Genomic DNA, 25,770 nt, shown 5'->3' with positions numbered 1-25,770 from the left:
AATTATATCTCGCTATTACCTCGTTTACGTATCTGTAACGACGATCGCGTATTAATTGTCGTTAGACGCGTGAAATGTCCGCGTGATTTAGGACCCGAATGGAGTTAAAACGAGCACGACACGTGTCACGCTAATGATGAATTATTTCGCTTGGTGTCCGGATTACACGCGAGACAAAAGGCACACACGCATAATCGCGATTGATTAAGTAATAATTAAGATATTGTTACGAATAAATTAAAGCAAGCAATAGCTTTATTAGATCAGCTATTAAATTCAATATTTCATACATATAATCTCCAGTTTATTACACTAGACATTCTTTTATCAATAATGTACTTTGGAAGAGTGATTAATAATTGTTTGATTATTAAAAATAGTATTAATTAGATTTCTCATAATATGTGAATAAATTTTAAAATAAGAAGGCAATCATATAGATTTTTTAGAATATAATGAAAAGCAAGCAATAGCTTTATTAGATCAACTCTTAAATTCAATATTTCATACATATAATCTCCAGTTTATTACACTAGACATTCTTTTATCAATAATGTACTTTGGAAGAGTGATTAATATAATTGTTTGATTATTAAAAATAGTATTAATTAGATTTCTCATAATATGTGAATAAATTTTAAAATAAGAAGGCAATCATATAGATTTTTTAGAATATAATGAAAAGCAAGCAATAGCTTTATTAGATCAGCTCTTAAATTCAATATTTCATACATATAATCTCCAGTTTATTACACTAGACATTCTTTTATCAATAATGTACTTTGGAAGAGTGATTAATAATTGTTTAATTATTAAAAATAGTATTAATTAGATTTCTCATGTAATAATATGTGAATAAATTTTAAAATAAGAAGGCGATTGTATAGATTTTTTTAGAATATAATGAAAATATAAGAAATGTTAAACTATATAAAAAGTTCAAGAGGATTACAATATAAATCATTAAAATGTATAAATATATATTAATATTAAAATTATAAATCTAGTAAATAAATGAAATCTTGAAGAATACAAATGGTATAAATCGCGGGTTCGCGCCCGCGTAAGAATGGCCGTATAATTAAATAAGGGATGTATATACACGGGGGAAATCGTGCGTCCGCAAATTCTCGTTAGCGTTTGAGGTATTAAAAGATCGCGACTTACGTGACTCCGAAAGGGAGCGCATGCTCGTACTTTTGCGCGCATAATCTCTCGGCGGATCAGAGGCGAGACGCTTCCGTGATGATATGAGGATGAAGGAGACGGTAGAAAGGCAACGAGGGCCGACAAAAAATTGCACACGGGTATATATACCGTCGACGGCAATATGTTACCCTCTGTCGTGTGACGCGCGTGTTCCGCAGAGGCACAGTCGAACAGTCATTTTCTCGTAAATCTCGCCTGCGTCCGCGGACACGAATAAATCTTGTCGTCATTTACATTATCGTGCGTAATATTTTGGCGCGTTACCGGAGAATGTAATAAAGCTGCCGCGCGTCAAACCGACGTCACGGGTAAGCAAATTACGATCGATCATATATGTATATATGAAGCTCCTTAAGAAGAAAAAAGATATAATTACCGCAAGGACGATGAATAACATGAATAATTGATCGGTGTCAATTTCGACACGCAAAAAAAAAATATTTTAATTTATTAGCATTTTTAATTGGCTTCTTTTCTGACCAATTTATATTTATTACAGAGAGAATCTTCTCTTAGAATTTACCCTGAAAATCAAGAAAAAAATATTTATATCCGTCACAATAAGATATAAAATATATTCGATTAATTTGACTATTGTCCCACGATTACTATTATTTTCAGGGTAAATTCCAAGAGAAATTCTCTCCGTGTTTTTGACTTACGTTGGTGTATCTTATTTATATTTCGATTCATAGTACAAGATTAATATTTTTTTTTAATTGTCTCTCAATTGATTTATTTATTGCGATATTAATTTTCCTTTTCTGTCTCTTCATGCCATCACTATTAACAGATTATCCTCAATAAAAATTAATTCGGAGTATCTATTAGGTATAGATCTCGGTAGAGATTCGACGTCCTTCCTTCGTCGTTTTTCTCGCTCGTCTCCCGTGAGAATCGCGGCCGTACCTGCGATGTCGAAGGGTCAAGAGCCGAGTCGCCCCGTCTTTATCCCGGAATTAATTACCCATTAGCAATTACTCGCGTCCGACGAGCCTCGGAACGAGCGTCTCGGCGCCGCGCCGGGCGCAAGTATATATACGCGAATGATTCACCGAGGGGTTAACGGGGGCCCCAGGGCCCTCTTTTTCCCCTTCCCCGTCTGCCCCCCGTGCTCTCCAACCATTCCGCAAGAATCAATTGAGCGCGTTAGTCTTAAATATATATATATACATAGGGCGCGCGAACCGATCGAGAGAGAGAGCGAGCTGAATTATGTGGCACATTTTGACAATTAATAGTCGCTAATGAAGACACAATCGGGCTGCCCCGGAGCACTCTCGCCTTTCACCCCTTTTCTCGGCTCGTGTGTATACTTCTGTGTATGTGCGCGAGAGGAATAATATAGAGGGATTACAGAGATGAGGCTCCGAGTTGGACCCCAAACCGCTGCATCTTCAACGCCGCAGCTTCATAATTCTCCGGGTGTAATTGAGAGCTCAACTCTTCGAGGCCGCGATATTCCATACCGCGGATCTATAATATACGATATGTGTGTGTCTGTACAGGTGAAAATGAGCTAGTGCCGAGATTCGAATATTCGCGCTCATCTTTTTGCATTTTTGATCGCCGTGACATGTATGTATAAAGATTTTATTCTACACGTTCTTTGTAAATGTTATTCAAACATGAAATGAGAAGTCTGGAAACTTTATTCTATACGCAAAAATTTGTAGGAATAAATAATTTATTTAGCTTCTCTTCATGATACATAAGTCATCTTTGATGTTACTCGTCTCATATATTTTAGAGGATGAGATTTCTATCTTAATTTTAAATTAAGACATTGTCTTTTAATTTTGATGTTGTCAAGATTTGTGAAGGATGTATCAAGATGAGATGTAGATATTACGTCGTAAATTAAAATTTTATTAAGCTCAGAATACGCAAACCATCACGCGTCTATCTCCGTTTCTATATTAATGATAAATTTTGACAATTTTTTACAAAAAAACAATTATTTTATTTGATATTTAATTATAATATAGATCAAATTAAAAAATAATAATTCTGCAACATTTATTTATTAATATAATTTAATATTGAATTAATTATTTAAACGTTAGTAGATTATGACATGTATGTTACATCGAGTCAAAATAGTATCAACTGTGACACATACCGTATATCTAATTATGAATCATTTGCATTTTTCAATAAGCAAAACAATGCGTAAATGCCTATGTATAATTATACACAAATAAAATAATTAAAAAAAACATCGATTTTCATGTGAACGCGAAACGTCGAGATACCGAAGAATGCGATAGGATTATAGTCGCGTTGGAGGAAGAGGAGGAGGAGAGAATTATTAATGCTTGGCTGCGGATTAATTAATATTACCCGGCTGATTTGTTTCAATTTGTAGCGGGTCCTTTGATCGCGCGGACCGAATCGTGTTTCCATCTCTGGAGTCTCCGGGCCCAGTGTGTCCGATCGGATTTATTCGCGCGCGCGACGCCCGGATGTATCACCACCGGGGGTACGGTACCCTTGGTACCTGCCTCTACTGACACTGAAATATCGCGAGAACGAGTCTCAAGTTCGACGAGAGCGAGCCTCCGCTCGTTTATCACGACGCGGACGATCGATAACTCGAAGTCTCCGTGCGACATCGTCTTTCACAAATTCAAAATTGATTTATAAATTTGAGTAAGAGAATTGCGATCGCTTAGAGCTTAATTATATATAATATTCTTCTCGTTTTCTAATACGTATTAAATGTAATTTTTTTTTTTATCTTTTTGTATAATTTATTTTGATATACTCATAGGTCTGTTTGTTTTACCTACCTGACTACACTAGTTCAGAGGTTGCTAGTCTGTGTAACCAAACGAACAGACCTAATATGTACATGTATTGTCTCTTTTATCACATCAATATACATATAATATTAAATATTAATTAATATTAATATATACGCTCCTCAAAATAATTAAGGACTCAAAAAAATTGCAAATAAGCAAATTTTAAATAGCTGTAACTTTGTTTCAAAAAATGGTAATTGAAATTTTAAAAAAGGATTTTAAAGCTTGAAATCTCTACTTTCGAATGCTCACAGCTTTTTTTCATTTCCTTCAATTCTGATAATTTTATATAGAAAAAACGACGAACTTAACAAAATGGAAAATTTTCTTCTCACTTTATAGACGTGTCGCATGCCCAACAAGACTGGAAAATATTTTTGACTTTTCCACGTTATAGTCTGAAGTTTTCCCTGCAAAATCGTTTTTTAAAATTTAAATTTCGATCTTTCTTTATCAAGTTATGGTAAATTAAAGAGAAAATGTCATTTTCACTTAGATTGTTCATAACTCCGTTAAAAATTATCGTACAGCAATTTTAGGAATAGATTCTTAAAGCTGAATCTTTGCTCTATAGTATGATATAGTGGCTGACTTTTTTTTAACTTGTGAACTTTTTAGAAACATGTGAAAATAACGAAGAAATTCGCGAGTTTTCTCCTTTTTGTTCAAACTTTGAAAAAAAGTTACGTAAAGCGACTACACAAATTTTATCGATTGAAATTTTTGTGCCTTCTAGTACCCCAAACTTGGTAAAAAATCACAGATTTGCTGTGATAATTTTTTTATAGCGATTCGTATGTTCAAAGTGATCGATGTGTAATTTTTTTAGTCACTTTACGTAACTTTTTTTCAAAGTTTAAACGAAAAGGAGAAAACTCGCGAATTTCTTCGTTATTTTTACCTATTTGTAAAAAATTCACGAGTTAAAAAAATTTAGTCTCTATATCATACTATAGAACAAAGATTCAGCTTTAAGATTCCATCTTTAAAATTGCTATACGATGATTTTTAACGGAGTTATGAACGATCAAAGTAAAAATGACATTTTCTCTTCAATTTGCGATAACTTGATAAGGAGAGATCAAAATTTAAATTTTAAAAAACGATTTTGCAGGGAAAACTTTTGGCTTTAACGTGAAAATGTAAAAAAATTTGTTCATAACTTCTTGTGCATGCGACCCATCTACAAAGTGACAAGAAAATTTTTCATTTCGTTATGTTCGTCATTTTCTGTATGTAAAAAATATCAGAATTGAAGAAAATGAAAAAAACTTTAATCTTTCGAAAGTGGAGATTTCAAGCTTTAAAACCCTTTTTTAAAATTTAAATTCTCATTTTTTAATACAAAGTTATAACTATTTAAAGTTTGCCTATTTTTCGAATAATTTTTAAAATCCCTTAATTATTTTGAGGAGTGTAAAAATATGTATAATAATTATACGACATTCAATATATAATGATTAATGTATTTATTTTAAAAATGAGAGTCTATATTTTATTGAATGTTTCGGAGGCACGTAAAGCTTTATCGTCTATTACTGTTATTGTACAAATCTCTCCGATTACTACCTAATTATTTCATTTCTAACATTTCCGTGCAATTGCTCAATTATATCAAAGACCGATAGTCAACAGAGTTAATTGCGTTGATCAGGTTTGACACGCGAGTTTCTGAATTCATCTTACTGTTTTTTCGGATTTTATATGTGTATCTTGCATCAGATACATAAGAATACATACATAAAAATATATACATTTCACGCTACATTGCCGGAAACACGCGGTTACAGAAACCTCACGAGAAATCATTAAATAAGACACCTTTCTATCCGGTTGCGTTACTATATGTGGTTTTTTTTACAGTTATACATGTATTATAGAGAGAAAACATCTGCTAATTTTGTCATTACGTCGGAATTTTAGCTCTGAAGCAATTTCAAAAGTAGAGAGAGAAATATATATGTATATTTAATTCCACACTTGTTACACTTGTTTACAGAAATGAACAGCAGCAAAGAAATTTCCGTCGCGAAACATGTAAAAACTGCACATTTACATACTGTTTGTTTGAAAAATGCAAATGATTCATAATTAGAAATACGGTATGTGTCACAGCTGATACCGTTTTTAACCTGATATCACACGTCATGCTCTAACTAACGTTTAAATAACTAATTCAACAGCTCGATAATTAAATTTCACAGAAATAATTTTATTATTTTTTAATTACGTTTTATAATTAGATATCAAATAGCAAAAAATAATTAGTAAAAAACGTCAAAATAGCACTGATGTTTAATAGGACGCCAACGCATAAAAATATATTATTAACTATATGTATATAATTGTACATAAATTATAGTATATATAACTCTATGAATTTAATTTCTTAATGACAAATATATATATATATATATTTGTCATAAAGAAATTAAATTAATAGAGTTCGAGAAAATGAATAAATATATGTATTCCTGATAATTTTTATCTCTTATGAAAATGATTTATACATAATTGTGTGTCTAAAGATCATTGATAGAGTAACACACACAATTAATAATAAGCACGACATTCTTAATCTATATATAATATTCTTCGGAAAAATATGGAAACCTTGAACACGACGTTAAATCGATTGGTACACGTATCTCAAGAGGCTCGTACATCATCTGTCATGTGTTATAGTATCCGATATATGGTCTTACATTTTTGCATTCATATTATGGAATAAAAATTTCCATGTAAATTCCGAAAATTAAAAATCTCGAATCGAGATAAGGGAAAATGTGTGTTAAAATAAATATGTATGAAAAATTAATTATTCATAAATTCTCTCCGCGAGAGAACGCGAGAGCGATAAAATTATTTTACATATATATAGAAAATTTCTAGACAAATTTCTTCGAAAAAAAAAAAGAAAAAATCAGCTCTGCATATAAAGCACTATGCCTCGATTCAAAGTTTCATCGATCCCGCTCGAATAATACGTGTCATCGACGCGACGGTCAAAAATCTCTCACGCGTTCGCGAAATAGGAGCCGACGAAAGGGTTCAAGAAACGAGATGAAAAACGAGAATAATCCGAAAGAGAAAAGAAGAAGAGGGCAAGAAGGAGCGAAAAGGATACATTTCGGGGGGTCTGAGGAACGAGAGGGTGTTTCGAGTAGAAAAAAGAAAATAGAGCGAAGGAAGGCGAGGCCGACGCACATTCTTCGCAGGAATGTAAATCAAGTCTCTCTCTCTCTCTCTTTAGACGAATGGAGGGGGTGAAAGGGGGGGACCAGGCCGCGTCGATGCCGGCGGGGGTGCGCTAGCGTCCACCACTAAATAATTACAAGCTCTTAATTAACGACGAGGGCCGATCGTAAAGCCATCCGTGGCTGCGCGCGAGCGCAAGATTCTTACTCTCTCTTTCTCGGTCCGCAACCTCGCGGATACATGTTTCGAGATTATTTAAACGAGCAATGGTAACAAACGTTATACTGACCGGGCCTTACCGCCCGGTCGGTGACTGGCCTTTCTCGGACCTGATGCGCACGGAAAAAAGGCGGGAAAAAAGAGATAAATACGATAGCCGAGTGTGGAGAGAGATGAACGAGATGGTATCGACCCGGAGAAGCTGTCTCGTGCGCGGATGACATCAAACTGGTACCGATAATTAATTGATTAAAAATGCGAGATGAGTTTGCATAAATGTGCGCGCAGAAAGGTTATTTGTGAACGAGAAAAGTATGATCGGATGCACATTCGATGCGAATTTTTATAGTTGCACAGTTTGCATCCGATGTCGCGCATTTGCATTGAATCGAGTGGATGTTTGTAGAAACAAAAGGGAATTATGTTGAATAAATTATAATTAAAGAATTACGAGCGTATGCAATTAAGAAAAATGCAATCTCTTAAAATTAACTAAAGATTTCAACTTCAAAGTCGAGATCTTAATTAGCGCAATTTTTAACTCTAATTAAATAATAGAATTATATATTAAAATTTATGTATATATGATGTAATAATAGATATTCTGTGTTAATTTTTTTTTTAATTAAACATTGTGTTTGTTGAGTCATTATACATATATTTCGAAATTCTTTTATATCCCGCATAATATCACAAATTCAGAAAAATTTACATAATTTCCAATGTTCGGCTAAATGTAAAATTTTACTTTGAAGATGTCTTTATTATTTCTTTTATTAATGAAAATAGAGATATTATTAAATTATTTAAATCATAAAGAGAAAGATATTTATATTTGTATTTTAATATTTGTGATTCCAAAGAGTTTTATAATTATTTCGCATTATTGAATACAAATCACTGGTAAAAAAAAAAATGTAATGAAAAATTAATGCACATTACATGCACAACTCATTAGCTATATAAGATCAGATTTTAAATATACTTACTCCAAAAAAGCGGTACACTTTAAATTTGGAAAAAAATTACCAAATTTTAAGTGCACTCCTTTTTTAGAGTGAGTGTATTATTATAAATAATTACAATTAAATCCTGAATGAGAGAAACGAGACGGTTCTCTTTTTTTTTTAAGTTCTCGCGAAAGGAAAGTATTAAATTTCCTATAACACGTTATCGAGTATGTTTAATTAAAACGTAAACAATAAGTCTAATCAGTGACGGCGCTACATAATTTATACGCTCGATAGCTACATTTTGCAACTCAGCATGAACCTCGTTATATTGAATTCGCAAGTTGTGTACACACAATTAACTCAAATATAAGATTAGAAGGATATCTGGAATTTGCTAATATCGCGAAATTAATATTTTATATCCGCTCTGCTGAATAATCAATTTTTATTTTATTATATATGCACAACTTGTTTCGCAAATCTGATAAAATAACGAGAGAAAAGGTTATCAGTCAAAACGTATAAAATGCGATATTTGCACAAATTTTTTTTTAATTTTAATAGTACATGGCATTTCGATTTTTATCTGTTGAGCAAACAATTTTTTTATATAGAAAAGAGAGAAAGAAATTTAATATAAATAATACAAAGCATTATATATAAAAGTCATGATAATATCAATTGAAAATCGTCACAATTTATGAACACAAAATACGAATGAATGACCTACATACAAAATGTTAAACGCCATCATTCTTATAAAAGGCACACCGCAGTTATTAATGTACGTATCCTTGATGTCTCGAAGCGGGAACACATTTCGCTGAAAGGAACAGACGAGCAGCAGTTACATTAGCACATGAGAATTACGTTTTATCTTCGCTATAACGCGCCGCGAAACAATAGAGCGAATAGAGCCACCCAACAGAGTAGTTGATCACCTGGTGTGTCGGAGAACAATTTAATATGCGTATCACTGACGCGAGGGACTTTTGTAATTCGTTGAAACGCGTTTCCAAGAAAACCTACAATAATGGCATTAACAGGAGAGAAAGAGAGAGAGAGAGAGATGAGAGATGGGGTGGAATTACATTGATTATTCCTTTGATAGGAATCTCGGGGAGAGAGAGAGAGTTCCTCGAGGTCCCTCATCGGAGACGTTTGACACACACGGTCCGATTATAATTTGCGTAAGAAGCACAAGCACGTGAGCGTGCAATTATGTCCTCGTCAAGTCGCCAGGAGGCAGAAGGCTTCGCTATCGACCGGCGATTAAAATATAATTTGCGATTAGGCCACTTAACGGGAGCGATCGTCCAGATTGGAGGCCTATTATGCGTAGGTACGTGACGACAAACTATTACAGCGTAAGATGTAATTGCGGATCGTTTATAAGTCCCGCGGTGGCGTTAAGAGCAATTTACACTTTGGCTCGCCTCTATCGATCGATCGTTTCAAGAGAATTTCTTTTTCATTATTTCTTTTTAATTATGATTGATGTTTTGTCAATATATTCTAGTTTTTTTAATTCAGTTTTTAATATTTTATGATACTTTTAAATAACGATTATAATAAATTATTAGAAATACGTATATAAAATTTAAAAATAATTATAGTATATAACAAATTTAATGAGCTATACCTATTTTTTTACTCCAATTATTATATATAAATATTTATTTATTCTCGTCCCAATCTCTTTTCTATTGTACGTTTGCGTTAGCAAATGCGTGTATTTAGGGTGGTTCTTTTACTACGCGTTTTAGGGGAGAGACGATGTAAGATCATTAAAGTATCTCTAGAGTGAGACGGTCTGTTAAATCGAAATGTAACAACGCGCAACCGACGAGGCGTGCTGTATAGTTGGGGGTTAAAAATACACCGACTGACCTCGACCACGTTATGCAAAACAACGTATCCTAGAAAACTCCACTATACTCTCCGCTAAATAGCGGATCGGACAGGGTAATAACGGTAATCAATGAACAATAGCTCAATAAAAAAACAACGAATTGGTTATTCATTCCGATTATAATATATAGCGCACGGTAAACATGGAGGGTTTTGTACGATACAATCATAAAGCACGAGATTAGTTCTATTACAGTTCTGTTGCGTGACGAGAATGCGTTGCTATGTATACGTACTCTTTGACGACTTTGAAATAAATTATTTTGTTTTATACCAAAGTTTATACATATGCATATATATTTATTATTAAATATCTTGCTATTTTTTTAATCGAAGCTTTACTGGGCATAATTAAACGAGGAATAGCTATTTACGTTCTTGAAGCTTTATTTGTTTCAATTAATTAATTAATTTTACAGGTATTTCTAATAATTCGAAACTATTCACCGAAAAAATTGTATTCTTAGCGCCAAGAGAATCCTCTTAATTTAAAAAATTTTATCTAAATTTTAGTATATTTTTTTCTGAAAATAAGAATAAATTAAGAATATCATCTCTCTCTTCTCTTAAATTAAGAGGATCCTCTTGGCGCTATTTTTCGGTATTCGGGTCTCTTGAGAAATTAATCTAAAGAATTATGTCTTATACAAGCAACATTTTCTTTTATTTTAATTCCGAAGTGTTTCGCATAATTGTTTTGTATTAAATTATTCTCATTTTGCTTATTTACTGAATTTTATTAGATCCATAATGGTATTCGAAATTTATATAAATTAATTACATATATTCATTTAAAAAATCTCAAAATTAAGATGAAGAAAATAAAAAATGAAAGAGGATGAAAAGAATCCTTTCATTTTTTATTTTCTTCATCTTAATTTTGAGATTTTTTGAATGAATATATGTAATTAATTATATAAATTTCGAATACCATTATGGATCTAATAAAATTCAGTAAATAAGCAAAATGAGAATAATTTAATACAAATTAATTATGCAAAACAATTTAGAATTAAAATAAAAGAAATGATAAAGATGAAAGGATTATAATAACTCCCTGATAGAATTCCCAGGCAACAACTATATAAGCGGGGTCGTTTTAGCAACGCGCAGAAATAATCGACCGCGTCGTGCATCAATGAGAATTACAAGCGGGGTTTATTCTCGTCGTGTTGTCCCGATATATTCGGCCGTATGTATGTCGTGGCAGAAAACGAAGGGAGAATTGCGGCCGAGCAATTACACGTCTGTTCTACGTCCAAGGTTGAGGTACGGACGGTGATTATCACGAAAATCGTATATAATTCTTAATTAAAATTAGAGCGCCACTCGCGATCGCGCAGCGGGAATATTGCGACTAGAGAAAGAAGAAGAGGACGAAGGAAAAGATATATACAGGGGAAACACAGGTTCGCGCGCTCGAATTCATTGGATCCCACGGCGAACCTTGGGACTTTTATCTCTCCCGCTTACCTGCGGGGGTTTTATCTCGAACATCCCTCCTCCGTTCACCCATTTATTTATTGAGATTCGTAGTTTTACGATTGGCGGGAAACGATGAAACTGCGCGCCCGTATCAAATATTTCTTGCAATTATTATTATTATTATTATTATTATACGTGCAATCGATACTTTAATTTACGAAAAGCACATCAAGTAGTACGCACGGAGCACAAGTCAGCCGTGTAATAGAATTTGTTATATTTAAAAATCATTCATGATTAAGTAGGGTGTCTACTCTTTGGAAAAATCGACCATTTTGTACGTCGAAAAATCTGAAAATTTTTATGGAATTTTATTGAAACTCTTTATTATTATTTAACACACTCAAGAAGCATATGTCTATAAAAATATCTTTGCAAAGTTTTTATTGAAATCTCGTGTGATTTTTTTTATTCATGTTTTAATCTTAATCAAGATCTTATGTAAGTTTCAGGGAAAAATTGTGCAATTTTTAAATAAATTAGAACACTCTTTAAAATCAGGGAATTAATCAATAATAATATTGTCATATTAATTAAATCATAATTATTCAAGTATCGTGATAATTATAGTAACACTATATAGAAAAACATTTTTATTTTCTTATTTTTTTTCTCGAGTAAATGCATAAATTAGACACAGTGAGCATTGAGGATGACACGAAAGCAGAAACAGGAAGAGAAACGTACGAACGGAGTTGCATTACGTCAGAAAATATCTGATCGGCCGTGACGTCGATGTAAGCTAGCGTAGGGCACATGTACCTACACGTGTTCGACGCACTTTATCGCGCATAATTAATCCGGACTCTAGTCCACGAGGAGCGAGAGTGCGATGAGTTCTCGCACGAGAGAGAAATACCATTTTTTTTACGTTACGCTGATTCAATTTTATTCCTGTCACACCTGCGTGTGGAAAAATTGCAATATAAAAATATCCAACGTAATGCATCTCAAAGTGCGCTGTGTTCTCCCTTTAATTATCACCGTATTAATCTCAGTAATTTCGGAGCAAAAGAAGTATATGTAAGAGTTTTTATTTTTGAATGTATAATTAATATATTAAATATAATTTTATAAATTGTTTTTTATCAAATAAAATTTATATTGTAATTGTGGACAAAGAGAAAACGTTTCGTCACACATGATGAAAGTTTGAAGAGATACGTAAGATATGATCTCAAAAAAGATTTCTACAAAAAAATCACACTACAAAAATATTTCTTACATAAAAAAGAGTACAAATATTCAAAGGGATACAAGTATTACTGGATCAGACATGGAAAATAGAGGATGGTCCCGACCAGGTCGAACTAGCAGCCTATGGTAGACACATGACTTTTAATTCGATCATCTGTGTCTCGCGAATGCACGCATCCGCCCTCGGTGCTCGCATTTTTTTGAACCCTCGACACTCTTTCCCTCTTGGGAACAGATCGAATTGACTCTTTCTCTCGACCATTACCTGGCTAGTCTCATGGCTATCAGTCGAGAGAGCGAGCGCTCGACGAATAATATAATAAATCACGCCGGGCTAGAGAGAACGATACGACTTCCGAGCTACGTTTTCAACTCGCCCACGTGTATCTTTCTCTCACTCTTTCTCGGATGTGTACGGCTTGTGTTTGTTCGTGCCTAGGTGTATATCGCGATCTCACGACTTCCATGTTTTAGTCCGCGCGTTGCTGCTGTTGCTGGTTACAAGCGAGAGAAGTTACGCGACAAGAGACGATGACGACGACGACGACGAGCATCGATCGTTTCCTCATGTTTTCCCACTCGGAATTGTTATGTAATTCCGTTGCGGCATCGATCGTCCGGTCGCGAAGCACCCGGGGATCCTGCGATGATACTATCTTGGGTTCGAAACTCTCGAGTTTTCACGATGCTCCAACAATTTTTCATGTTTTTTCTAGCTTGAAGCACCTTGACTATAAAGTCAAGATTTTAAAAAATTATATAAATAATTTGACATAATAAAGCGTTCGTTAATTAAATGGACAATTATTACAAGAGTATATAATTTTTGTGGACAAAGATTTTGTCAGAGAGAAACGAAAGGTTTTCGATCCGTTGACAAATTTTGTATTTTGATAAGGAAATTAATAACTAACTAAATTAATAACTAACTTAATAAATTTTTTTTATATTGGCACGAAGTGATTTTTTTTAAATCTTTGTGTAAATGTATGTAGAAAGTTTATAAAAACTGCAGAATTGAAAAGTTTACATAGTTTTGTAGACTATAGCTGGCAGAGCATGAAACGATAATTATTATCTTTGCAAGATTATATTTTGAAAAAATATATCTGTGATTATATCTAGTAAATATCTCTATCTTCACATATATTAAAAAAAGCAAAAAATATATATAGCAGAGCGTGGTTTCGATCCACGGACCTCTGGGTTATGGGCCCAGCACGCTTCCACTGCGCCACTCTGCTGTTGAGATAGAGGAAGGTTAAAGCTAGTAATTAGAAACAGGCTATGATTAATTATTAAAAAATTGAAGATCAAAATTAAAAAACAAAATTTGACTCCTCTTTCAGTAAGGCGCGGGTGCAATATACGATTTCTTTGGTTATCGCATTAGCAAGGCATCTTTCTTTCAAAAATAAAAACATTAATTTAAAATTAATCTTTAAATTAAATACATTTATTAAATTAAAAATATTTATTATATTTGCTAATCAATATCGACGTTCAACATCAGGTTACTTTTATTTATTAATTTAAAAAAATTTTTTTGTTAATGATTTTCTGTATAATTTGGTCATACCACACTGATTTTATGTTGCACTCTACATGTTTGTATTATTTTTTGTGTTGATTAGCCTGAAGAGGACCCAATTTAGGGTCAAAACGTAGCTGTACAAATAAATTAACATCACCACTAATAGCGTGTCGATCGTTTAAATATTTATCCATTGGTTTAATCTTGCTGGCATTCAACCTTCTTACTTTAAAAATATTTAATTTAAAACTTGAATTTTTAAAAATTTTGATTCACATTACGAAAATAAATCAGAATAAATTTTTTATCATCTACATCAAGATATTTTTTGTTAGAAAAACAGAAAAGGAGAAATATTTTTTAAAAACATTTTACGAATTCAAAAAGTAAATATTTTAAGGGAACGAACTTATATTATGAATTCCAGAAGTTTTCGATCATTTATATATATAAAATAAATTTGCCTTATCTTTACAAATTTTTACAGCTTTACATAGTACAACTTTAACTTATATAGAATTGGTTCTGATAGTCCGCAACTATTACACACGATCGTAATTTTTAATGTAAAATTTCCTCCGTGTATTATTAAATATTTTATTACTATTACAATTAATTTATTTTTATTTAGTTATTAATTTAGTTGTAGCTACAAAACTGAATCGGCATCGGAGCAGACTTGCACGTATGACAGTTGCACGCATGACAGTTGAACTGTCAAATCGAGTTACATAGATTATTAGGTACATTATACAAATTATATTAAGTGTCAAGATTATATATTTATTTATCTCTCGCTGCTAATTTTTTCTGTGTATCACAGCCAAACTTTCTAACAAATATCTTTGATCTTAATACAGTTAGGTCAAGATAGATGCCACAAAAAAGTTTTCTTCCTAAATTTCACAAACAGCTCAGATGTAAATTCTGTCTCTGTCAGTTAAATTGATTACGTGCAAAATATATATGATATTGCAATATGTGCTAATCATTTGTCTACTTTAGTTAATTTTTTTCACCTAAAAAAATTTTGCTATAGTTGCAAAACCCTTTTTTGAGTGTACTGCAATATAGATGATTAAAAATTCGCGATCATTTTATTCATCATTTAACTCTAAATCATTTTGGCATGAAGTGGCTCAAATATATTTTATAAATGCAAATATTGTTGATATTGATCCCGATTTATGCTTCAAGTGTAGACAATTCAGAGTATCGCTCATTGCAATCTTCTTGTACGCATTGTGGCCTCTGTATAAAGTTGGCATAAGTAAGATTGCACGACCGAGGCTGACGCGAAGAAAACGGTAGTCGAAGAGAGCTAATCGTAAATAATGACTTGGTTTGCGCACGTTCGTGACACACGACAGAATGTATGCACGAATTCCTAGATTGGATAAACGCGAATGTCAGGTGCTCGCGAAGTAAGAATAAGGAACGCGAGCGAACGCTGTTATTAACTCGTTTTATAACCAGGACATCTAAACTGCGAATGAGCGTTAGTTATGTATGGACAAAATAAAATTCGCATGGCGAACGAGAGCGAATCCTCGATATTTTTCCTCTCAACAGTATTGGAATTTTAAGGAATTGAATTTTTCTCAATAATAAAAGTAATACAATTTTTGACAGCTCAAAGAATCTCGAATACATAATATTGATTTATGTATTTTTTTCTTTTTCTTGTTTCAGTCTGACATCGTCCATCAGAGTGTCTACGAGCTGGTGCACAGCGAGGATCGGGAGGAATTGCAGCGGCAATTAATGTGGAATTCTTTCCTGCCTGCTGAAAATGCAAGTCTGCCGTTGCACGATGCACTCTCGCCCCAACATTGTCACCTGCTCGAGCGCAGCTTCACGGTTCGCTTCCGTTGTCTTTTGGACAATACATCCGGTTTTCTGGTATGTACATATAAATTATACAAGGTGTGTAACAAAAATGTGAGGGCCTCGGGAGGTATTCCATTCATCGAAATAATGTTTAAAAAAAAATGCGCTTTTACGTTATAATCATGTTGAGGTTGAAACTTATGATAATTACACAAAGCGTATTATTGTATTTCCCACGATACAAAATAGTAGGAAACAACTCCAGTATCTTAAAATAATTTCCAAGCAAAAAGAGCAAATTTTTTCCAAAAATTATTCATAAGCAACACCTGTCAAAACGAGGGGAATTTTGTTTGCTCCATTTTTTAATTCACGTATTTTAATTCTCTTATTTTTATTTTTATTTCTATTATTTTGAGGAATGTGATATACATTCTCTTTTTGGTAAATATATTATCGATATATTTTATATAAATATCTCCATATTTTTTTCTCATGATTCTCCAAAATTTTTTGTCCTGGTCTAAAGAACTTCTCAATTAATTAAGGTTAAACTTTTTGTTAATCAAATTCTTCTCAATACTTTCTTCATTACTTCAATTTCTAACATTTAAATAACTTTCTATTTAATCGAGATTGAAGTCGACATTTCGACATTTTATTTGTCTTAGCTTTCTAAATTAACTAAAAAATTATACGATAAATTTATTAATATTTTAATTGTTAATTAATTAATAATTGATCAATAACTTATTAATACAATCTAATATAATTGAACCAGTAATTTGTAATTCACTTATTTATAAAATATATGTACATTTGCTTTAAAAATCGAGAGGTATTCCGGGGTAATCGAAATTAATTTTATTATATCTTCTTGGTACTTCATTTTCTTTCGTGAAAACGTAAACGATCTGTGCGACGAGTGCGCCAAGTAATTACAACAAATAACGTATGTGTACCAGGAAGCCTTTGGATAAGGACCAAGTCCTTATGGACTCTTCACGGTTTCAAAAGAGATGCGCCGGCATACAAAACAGTAATTAATAATTTCACTGTCGTAAAGGGAAGAGGAACGAATTCTTCTCCGTCACTGTTTCCTCCGCTCTCGTGTAATTGCTTTTCTTTCCGTTTATCTTGTCGTTCACCTCTCCTTTTGCGATTTTTTCCCTCCGGATTGTCTTCTACTTATCCTCTCGACTTTGTTCTCTTAGAAGCTGAATTGAAAAGGATAAGTCAGGTTGTTGTCGACCTTCCGTCAACAATTTTTTTCTCAATTTTGCGAAAAATTAGGAAGATAAAAAAAATAAAATAAATAGAAACGATAAAAGCGCTTTTATCAAGGAATTTTTTACTTGAAAAGGACCAAAAACAAATGGTCGAAACGTTGTGGAAATAAAATAAAAAAATTTCTTGGCTAGTTTGGATCGAATTAAATATATCGTTCCTATTTTAAATACCACTAGCGACGTTTTATAAGTATTCAATTTAATTTAAAATAAAATAAAGTCAAATGAAGCATCATAAATTATTTTTACGCATTAATTAGAGAATATCGCAATGACCTGTCATTTATATGACGAAATGTGTTATCCGTGAGAAAAAAATAGGAGTTTCAATCGCGACGAAATTTCCTCATACAAATTTCATCATAAAATAAAGTCAAATGAAACATAAATTATTTTTACGCATTAATTAGAGAATATCGCAATGACCTGTCATTTATATGACAAAATGTGTCATCTGTGAGAAAAAAAATAGGAGTTTCAATCGCGACGAAATTTTCTCATACAAATTTCCGGAGGAATTTCGAGAATTACAGCGCTTACGTAAAAACGGCCTTAAAATCTAGGCCGTAGACCCGACATTATTTCCCGCGCAAAAGCTGAGCATGTATAATAATAGGCTCCAGCCAATGAACCGTGACAGCGCGGCAAAGATTGAAACGATAATTCGTCCGGACGGCCGAGCTGTCCATCGTGTCGGTACCGTTGTCCCGATGGCGTTCAAGAAAAGGTATAAATCAAGGAGACCCCGAACAAAACCAGGTTCTCCATCCCTCCGGGAAGGAGGAGGGTAGAAAAAAATCGAGCGAAAGGAGCAGAGGGAGACCGAGATACGAAGAGACGCGGCAAAACACTAATTATCTTACGGCAAACACACCGCGCGATATAGTCAGAGAGAGTGAAAGAAAAAGAGAGAGAGAGAGAGTACGATGGTATTATCTTGGCAAAGAGGACAGGAACAAGATAAAGAGAGAGAGGAGAGTCAGATCCTGAACAGATACAACTCCCGAGCACGGGAGTTTGGCAAAAACGGCGCCGCTTTGACGTTTATGAAAATGAAACTGTAATCGTAAAAGAGGGTTTACGGCGCAAGAGATTCATCCGCCTTCTCCTTCAGGATCTGCCTCCGGAACGTTGGCGGCATCCTTCGCGATAGGACACACCGACGTGGATCTAGCTACCTTTTCCTTTCTTTTTTTCTCTTTTTACCGGACGTCTACATTCTGTTTCGACCTATCATCTGCGTTTATTAATGATGCTGCGAGGAAGATTTTTCAATAAGCATGTCTTTGTCAGAAGACTATTCAAAGAGATCCAGGATGTCTACTCCCTCTGGCAAAATCGGGAAAATTAGGGATTTGTTTGACTTTGCAGAATCCGGAAATTATCATGGAATTTTATTAAGACTCAGATATTTTTTTAAATTGTGTCTTTCATAATTTTACTCTCTTTACTCTTATAATTATGTACGTAATTTTAATTTTCGAATTTTTATTTAGGTACATAATTTGAATTCCTAAATTTCTATTATGTACAACCACAAGTTCACATTTATATTGGAAAACGCGAGTTTTTCGAATGAAATAATTCTTGAAAAATTTTTTGAATTATTTCAATTATCAGAACTTTTTGGAAGAACATTGTACATGGCAAGAACTACACGAGAATTGTTTAATAAAAAAAACTGTCGTGATGCAAGCGGAAGCTCACATTTATATTAAATTGTTCTGCCTTTTATTAAACAGTTTTCGTGTAGTTTTTGGCATGTACAATGTTCTTTCGAAGAGTTCTGATGCCAAAAATAATTAATAAATTTTTTTAAACAATTACTTTATTCGAAAAACTCATATTTTTCATTATTATCTTACGTTGCTGGGTATTTCGATCGTTTTTTTCTTTCAATGAGTTCTGATAAGGGAGATAATTAAAAAATGTTGCTTTCTCATAGAGAAAGCTTAACTTGCACATTGCCATAATTTAAAAACTTTCTTAATGAACGAAATTAAATTATGATCAAGCAATGTACAAGTTAAGCTCTTTCTCTATGAGGAAGCCATAATTAAAAAACCATTTTTATTAGCGAAATAATATGATGATGAAGCAGTGTGCAAGTTGCTAATTTGCACATTTTTTCATAGTTATTTATAAAATAGCAGATATTTTATTTATCTGGATAAATTATGAATTACTTAAGTGTATAAAATGCGAAGTGATATTGTAATATAAATCAATTAAAATTTTTACTCATTTAACCGATTAATATTTGATACATTTGGTACCAATCACAATTTTATATACATTTGTATAAATTACATACATTTGACTATTAATTCTCTGTAAATTATTCATTTGAAATTAAAGCAATTTTTTATATTCCCAAATTGTTCATTGCAGCGTCTCGACATCAGGGGCCGAGTCAAAGTACTTCATGGCCAGAACCGGAAAACGGAAGAGCCACCCTTGGCCCTGTTCGCCCTGTGCACACCGTTCGGACCCCCTTCGCTCCTGGAGGTGCCGCAGAAGGAAGTCATGTTCAAAAGCAAGCACAAATTGGATCTCGCGCTTGTGACGATGGATCAGAGAGGAAAGATGCTCCTAGGATATTCCGACGCGGAACTGACGAATCTCGGTGGCTACGATCTAGTCCATTACGATGACTTGGCCTACGTCGCTAGCGCGCATCAGGAATGTAAGTTATATTTTTAGAATTTTGCGGGAAACTGCTATGTGCAACGAAAATAATTTTTGCCAATCGAGAATATAGATCAGATAAGCTTGATAATTATTTTATACAAGCTTGATAAGTATGTAACTTAATTTGATTTGGCTATAGCACAATATCTTATATTATATTATCTCATTGAAGTCGGAATCAAATGACAAATGAAAATATTTTGGAGAGATTTTAATTTAATTCTTATTTTTTTCAGTATTGAAAACTGGTGCATCAGGTATGATAGCCTACAGATTTCAAACGAAGGATGGTGGGTGGCAGTGGCTGCAGACTAGCTCTAGATTGGTCTACAAAAACTCGAAACCGGACTTTGTACTCAGTACACATCGACCTCTCATGTAAATTTCCGCCTTAGATGTTGAGGAAAGAAATAATCGACAATTACAATTGACGTATTTCGTAATTTCAGGGAAGAGGAAGGTCGAGATTTGCTCGGCAAGCGTACGATGGACTTCAAAGTGAGCTATTTGGACGCCGGATTGACCAACAGCTACTTCTCGGATAGTGACAGTTTGACGGGATCCGTGATGACACCGACGCTACCGGCTCAGCCGGCGTCTCAGAGAGGGAACAGACGATACAAGACGCATCTGCGAGACTTTCTTTCGACTTGCCGAAGCAAACGCAGCAAACTTTCCGCCCAGTCGTCGGTCTCGCCACCGGTGACTCCCACAGTCGCCTCCGTGGATTATCTCGCGGCTGACACAAGTGCAGCAGCCGCGGTCGCGGCGGCCTACAGCAATTTGAACACCATGTATCCGACGCCGTATGCGCCCACAGCGGTTGCGGCTAGTACCGATCCTTCCTTGACGACTTACATCGGCCACACGGGCAATTATCATCAGACTCTCTATCCAGCGACTGCTTTGGACAACAGGTATGGCGAAGCAATGTAACGCAGCATTAGGAGAAATTTAATTAATTTAGACAGTGTTGATTATGAAACACTATTTGCTGAATCAATTACGATATGAAACGTAGAGAAAATAGCGCAAAAATTGTATATCGTTATTTCTCGTAGGTACCTCACGGCTGCGACAGAGAATCTATTCCAATATAGGCCGCTGGGCTCGTACTATCCAGAGTATCACACAGGCACTGCGTACAACGGCTTCATCGACGTATCGCTACCCACCTACGAGACTCATCAGCTGACTAGCAAGACAGAAGAGAAGCTCTACTGCCAGCAACTGAGCAGCAACGAATCGCCCAAGTATAGCTACGTGGAAACGAGACATCCTGGGAGCGTCAGCGGTTCGCCATACGCTGCCAGTCCGGTGGCGAGCGCATCCACGATGCATCCAGCAACGACCGACATGAACGTTGTGCGGGCCGGAAGCAGGCATTCTCTGGAAGGCGGTGCGTCGTCCAGCAATTCCGCTGGCAGCTCACCGGTGACCGGTGGTGCGGCGAACGGTATGCTGACACCCAAGATAGAGGACGTGAAGCCCGAAGTATACGGCAACGAGGCTCCACGACAGACCGTGCTGATGTGGGGTGCCCCACCTTCGCGTACACCACCTAGAAACAACGGCAGCTACAGCCCGCCGACGCCACACTCGACTCATTCGTCTACACATTCGACCAATGCCACTGGAGATCCGCTCAAATCGCTGGCGGAGATGAATTCCATGAATGGAGATTGCAAGTGGCGGCAAACCTCGCCTACGGATCAACAAGTGACCGCGCCGAGTCCGCCGAGAAATAACAAAACGCAACAATCTCAGCAGCAGCAGCAGCAACATCACCATCAGCAACAACAACATCAACAATATCCGGTGACCACGTCTCAGTATCAGGCGGCCGCAGTGGCCAACACCATTGGTTACACGCACTCTCATCCAGGTCATGGCGGGCACGGAGAAGCGGGCTCCGAGGTATGGCAAGGAGTGCAACACCACCATCACTACCAGTACTATCCTTATCACCACCCCGCACCACCAAGGCACACGCCCCAGTGAGTGTCACTGTTGCCTCACAGATTTTATTATAATTTTCCATCGACGCGTTTAGGATAAGGTGACCATATCTTCGAAAGAAAAGGATCACATATCCTGTTTAGAATTGATTTTAGTTTTATATTCAGTTGCAGGGAACAAAAAGCAAAATTTTTTATTCTTAAAATCGTATCTTTCTTGAATTGCATTAATATATATGTATGTATAAAATCTTTTAATTTTGTTAACATTAAAATAATTTCTTGCAACGTTGATTGTGCTTATATTTTAAATATTAAAAATGTGGAAAAAATTCTGAACGCTTTTAGAAGAATTGGTCACCTTAAGCGTGAATGGGAGATGCCGTAGTTACGAGTGGCTCATGATTAATCAATAATTTGTTTCTGCATTCATTTTATATATAATTTTAATAATTATTTAAAAAGTTTATATGAATCATTCAAATTTATCAAACAATTTCACATCAACATATATAATAATTATAAAATTACATTATAATTCAATTTTATTTTTTAAGAAACGCATGCCTCAAAAGTAAGATCAGGCATAATTTGATGGCATTTTCGCACATATATTTATTTACAAGCTACTACTACTTGGTTTATTACATCAAATCGAGCTTTACAATCACCTGATACTTCAAATTTTATGTAACCGAGCCAAGTTACTAAGAAAGCCTTCGAGCTTTCTCAGTAATATTAAAATGCAGATTCTTAGTCTCGCTATATATCAGAAAGTGAAAAAGAGGATTTAGTACACGTAAGATAACGGCGAGACCGTCCATTTGGTTGCAGCACGCCGCCGTCAGTTGCGGGAACGGGGACGGGGGTGGGAACAGGCATGGGCATGGGCACCGTGGGGGACAACAGCACCAACAACAACAGCAACAACGTCTTATACCACCCTCCGCACCACCACCACCACCACCATCACGTGGTGGGATCATCAGCGGCAGCGGGAATGGGCCCGCCTGTACCGCAGATTCCAAACCGGACGCCGGGAGTCCTCTGTTGTCCATCTCTGAGGTGACTAACACCCTGCTCAACCAATAGTCCCTTTGTAACCTCGGCGTCGCTTTATATCAGTGATGAAGGTACGTTTACGGCTGTTCGACCAACGCTAAATAGAACCGAGGCGAATTGAGTGACTCGCTGAGAAAATGAACTGTCTTGCGAATATAGAAGAAATGAATTTAAATATATGCTGTCTTCGGATTGTATTAGAAATAAATTTCTTTCTAGTAGACCTTACTGTCGGGGATGGCTTTTTCTCAGTGAAATGCTCAATTGCTCAACATTAATATAGAATTTTAGTTAAATTAGAAAGAAATAAAATATTAATGAGACATTAATATAAAAACAATATAAAGAGGAAGAATTTCAATTGAATTTTTATCAAAATAGAATAAATTTATTATTTTATTAATTAAAATTCAATTTAATTTAAATATAAAGATTATATATACAATATATATAGATCTTTTACAATTTATAAAAATAATGCATTGTTTATATACTAATTATATATATTTCTGCAGGTGTCTCCGAAAAGATATCTTCACCGAAGCGGATTTCAAAACGCGTCACTGTACCATACAGGTAATGTCGATTACAAGAATTAAGAGTATTCTATTAGTACTGTAACATACTCACTACAGAAGTAATAATCAATCTACTATTACATAACTTTCATTGCATTGATTTATCCGATACCGATACGTTAAGTGGACATATTCTTCAGGATTCATAGTTTGAGTCTGCGTGTACACTGATCGCGATCTTGTGTACGTAAAGGGGCAGCGATCACACACAAAAGCGCGTGTGTCTTACAATTTCATTTGTGATTATAAAATGCAGCAGTTGCTCGACGAGTAGCAATATCACTTCATTGCAGAATGAATTTTAAATCAATTTTGTAATTTTTTTAAAAGATTCGCTATCAAAAAATAAGTACCCAGATATGTTTCTCTTAAGTTGTAGCTTTTTTCTTATATAATGTGAGAATATATATATTTTTTAAATTCATATATATTATATTCTGCTATACTGCTATATAAACATAAAGCTATTTTTATTGTATTATAAAATAAAAAACGTCAGAAGCACAAAAGCAAGGTTTACTTGCTCCAAAAAAATAAGAATAAATTTATATGATATAAATATTGTTCTATAATCGAATTTAATTTTTACGTTCTATAATTTAATTAAAGAAATTACTTTATTATAATAAATAAATGCGTATTTTTTTAAATTTTATATTCTGCAATGGACTGAAAAATGTATAGTGTAAGATAGTGATCACTGTCCGGATACTTAGGGAAATAAGATTAATGAGCGACATTCCTTTGAACCAAAAAGAAAATCGTCAAGCGTTATTTTTTAAATATTTGAGAGCACAAAATTTGTCATTTCGATCGGACTAGGACACAAGCGCAACACATAAGCGGCTTTAGTTTGTATTAATAATGCGTCTATTTGTATAATTCTATCTGTATTAAATACGCGCTTTTGTATCCCACATGCTATTGCGTTTTTATAATTTTTTTTTCTAAAAGAGGATATATGAATTCTGTGATATGTGTTAGGTAATTTAAAACAATGTTCTTCACAGAGAGAAGGCATACTTGAGTGTAATATTTATTGACATAAAATGACGATATATTAAAAAAAACTCGTCGAGTAATTGTGAAAGATGCGAGCAATATATTCGTGCGATACGAATATTATATAAATATAGAAATACACGACAGCGAATCCTTTGAAAAATAAAAGTTGGAGATATATATTCCTGATTGATGAGAAGAGTCGATTCTCGACGAGAAAACATACTTTTTAAGAATGCATACGATAAGAAGCGATGGTCTTTTAAAAACATCTCGAGCGAAATTATTATTACAAAGCGATAGTCTTGTTTTAAACAAAAAGACAGACGCTATTAACATTCCACATATACGTATCAGCGATCTCTCTCTCTCTCTTTCTCTCAGTTACATGCATCGAAGTAAAATTTCCGTTGCAAAAAAGGCGTAAAAGTATAAAGCTCTCTTCCTTTTACAATAAAACTACTTTCCACTTTACAGGACAATTTTTTTTATAAAAATCGAGACTCTAGTATCTCATTGCGACGTTTTAAATTAATTCCTGTGCGACTCTTGGCTTCCTACATATTTATTTTGTGAATAAGAATTCTCGATAATTAATTAACAGGCAAAGAAAAAAAAAGACAAAGTAGTTCCTGTTTTTTGCATTCGTCAGTTTAAGTAAAGATAAAAAAATTTATCTACATTAAACATAATTGATATTTAACAAAAAAGATTATTCTAAATTTTTTCTGAAGATTTTTATAATATTTCTTATATTACACTGAAATATTATGGATATTGCGCACACATGCGTTTACACATTTTTAGCGATAAATATATCACATTAAAAATGTAAATAAATTTTTGT

At 34.2% G+C, this 25,770-nt stretch overlaps 1 protein-coding gene and 1 non-coding gene across 3 annotated transcripts in view; one reads left to right on the top strand and one right to left on the bottom strand.

Annotated features, from left to right (window-relative positions):
- The window catches only part of ss (aryl hydrocarbon receptor spineless), a 176,888-nt gene extending 151,308 nt beyond the window's left edge, over nucleotides 1-25,580 (top strand). Inside the window, exons 5-11 of one of the 2 annotated variants that reach the window (XM_029301725.2) lie at nucleotides 16,206-16,415; nucleotides 20,024-20,318; nucleotides 20,560-20,701; nucleotides 20,773-21,240; nucleotides 21,385-22,240; nucleotides 23,116-23,414; nucleotides 23,859-25,580. In XM_029301725.2, coding sequence (XP_029157558.1) covers nucleotides 16,206-16,415; nucleotides 20,024-20,318; nucleotides 20,560-20,701; nucleotides 20,773-21,240; nucleotides 21,385-22,240; nucleotides 23,116-23,373 — 2,229 coding nt within the window. In that variant the 3' untranslated portion in view covers nucleotides 23,374-23,414; nucleotides 23,859-25,580. Of the gene's footprint in view, nucleotides 1-16,205; nucleotides 16,416-20,023; nucleotides 20,319-20,559; nucleotides 20,702-20,772; nucleotides 21,241-21,384; nucleotides 22,321-23,115; nucleotides 23,415-23,858 lie in introns of those variants that run through there. The other variant, XM_029301723.1, reaches the window with a different exon arrangement.
- TRNAM-CAU (transfer RNA methionine (anticodon CAU)) lies at nucleotides 14,152-14,223 on the bottom strand. The gene has a single exon. It is a non-coding gene; the product is annotated as a tRNA-Met (tRNA).
- Nucleotides 25,581-25,770: the final 190 nt, after the last annotated feature.

This window comes from Nylanderia fulva, unplaced genomic scaffold (assembly GCF_048542155.1).
Source record: "Nylanderia fulva isolate GAGA-0341 unplaced genomic scaffold, ASM4854215v1 Scaffold9, whole genome shotgun sequence".
Classification (NCBI taxonomy): domain Eukaryota; kingdom Metazoa; phylum Arthropoda; class Insecta; order Hymenoptera; family Formicidae; genus Nylanderia; species Nylanderia fulva.
The sequence above is the reverse complement of the archived record's forward strand: the minus strand, read 5'-3'. Positions and strand labels throughout refer to the sequence as shown.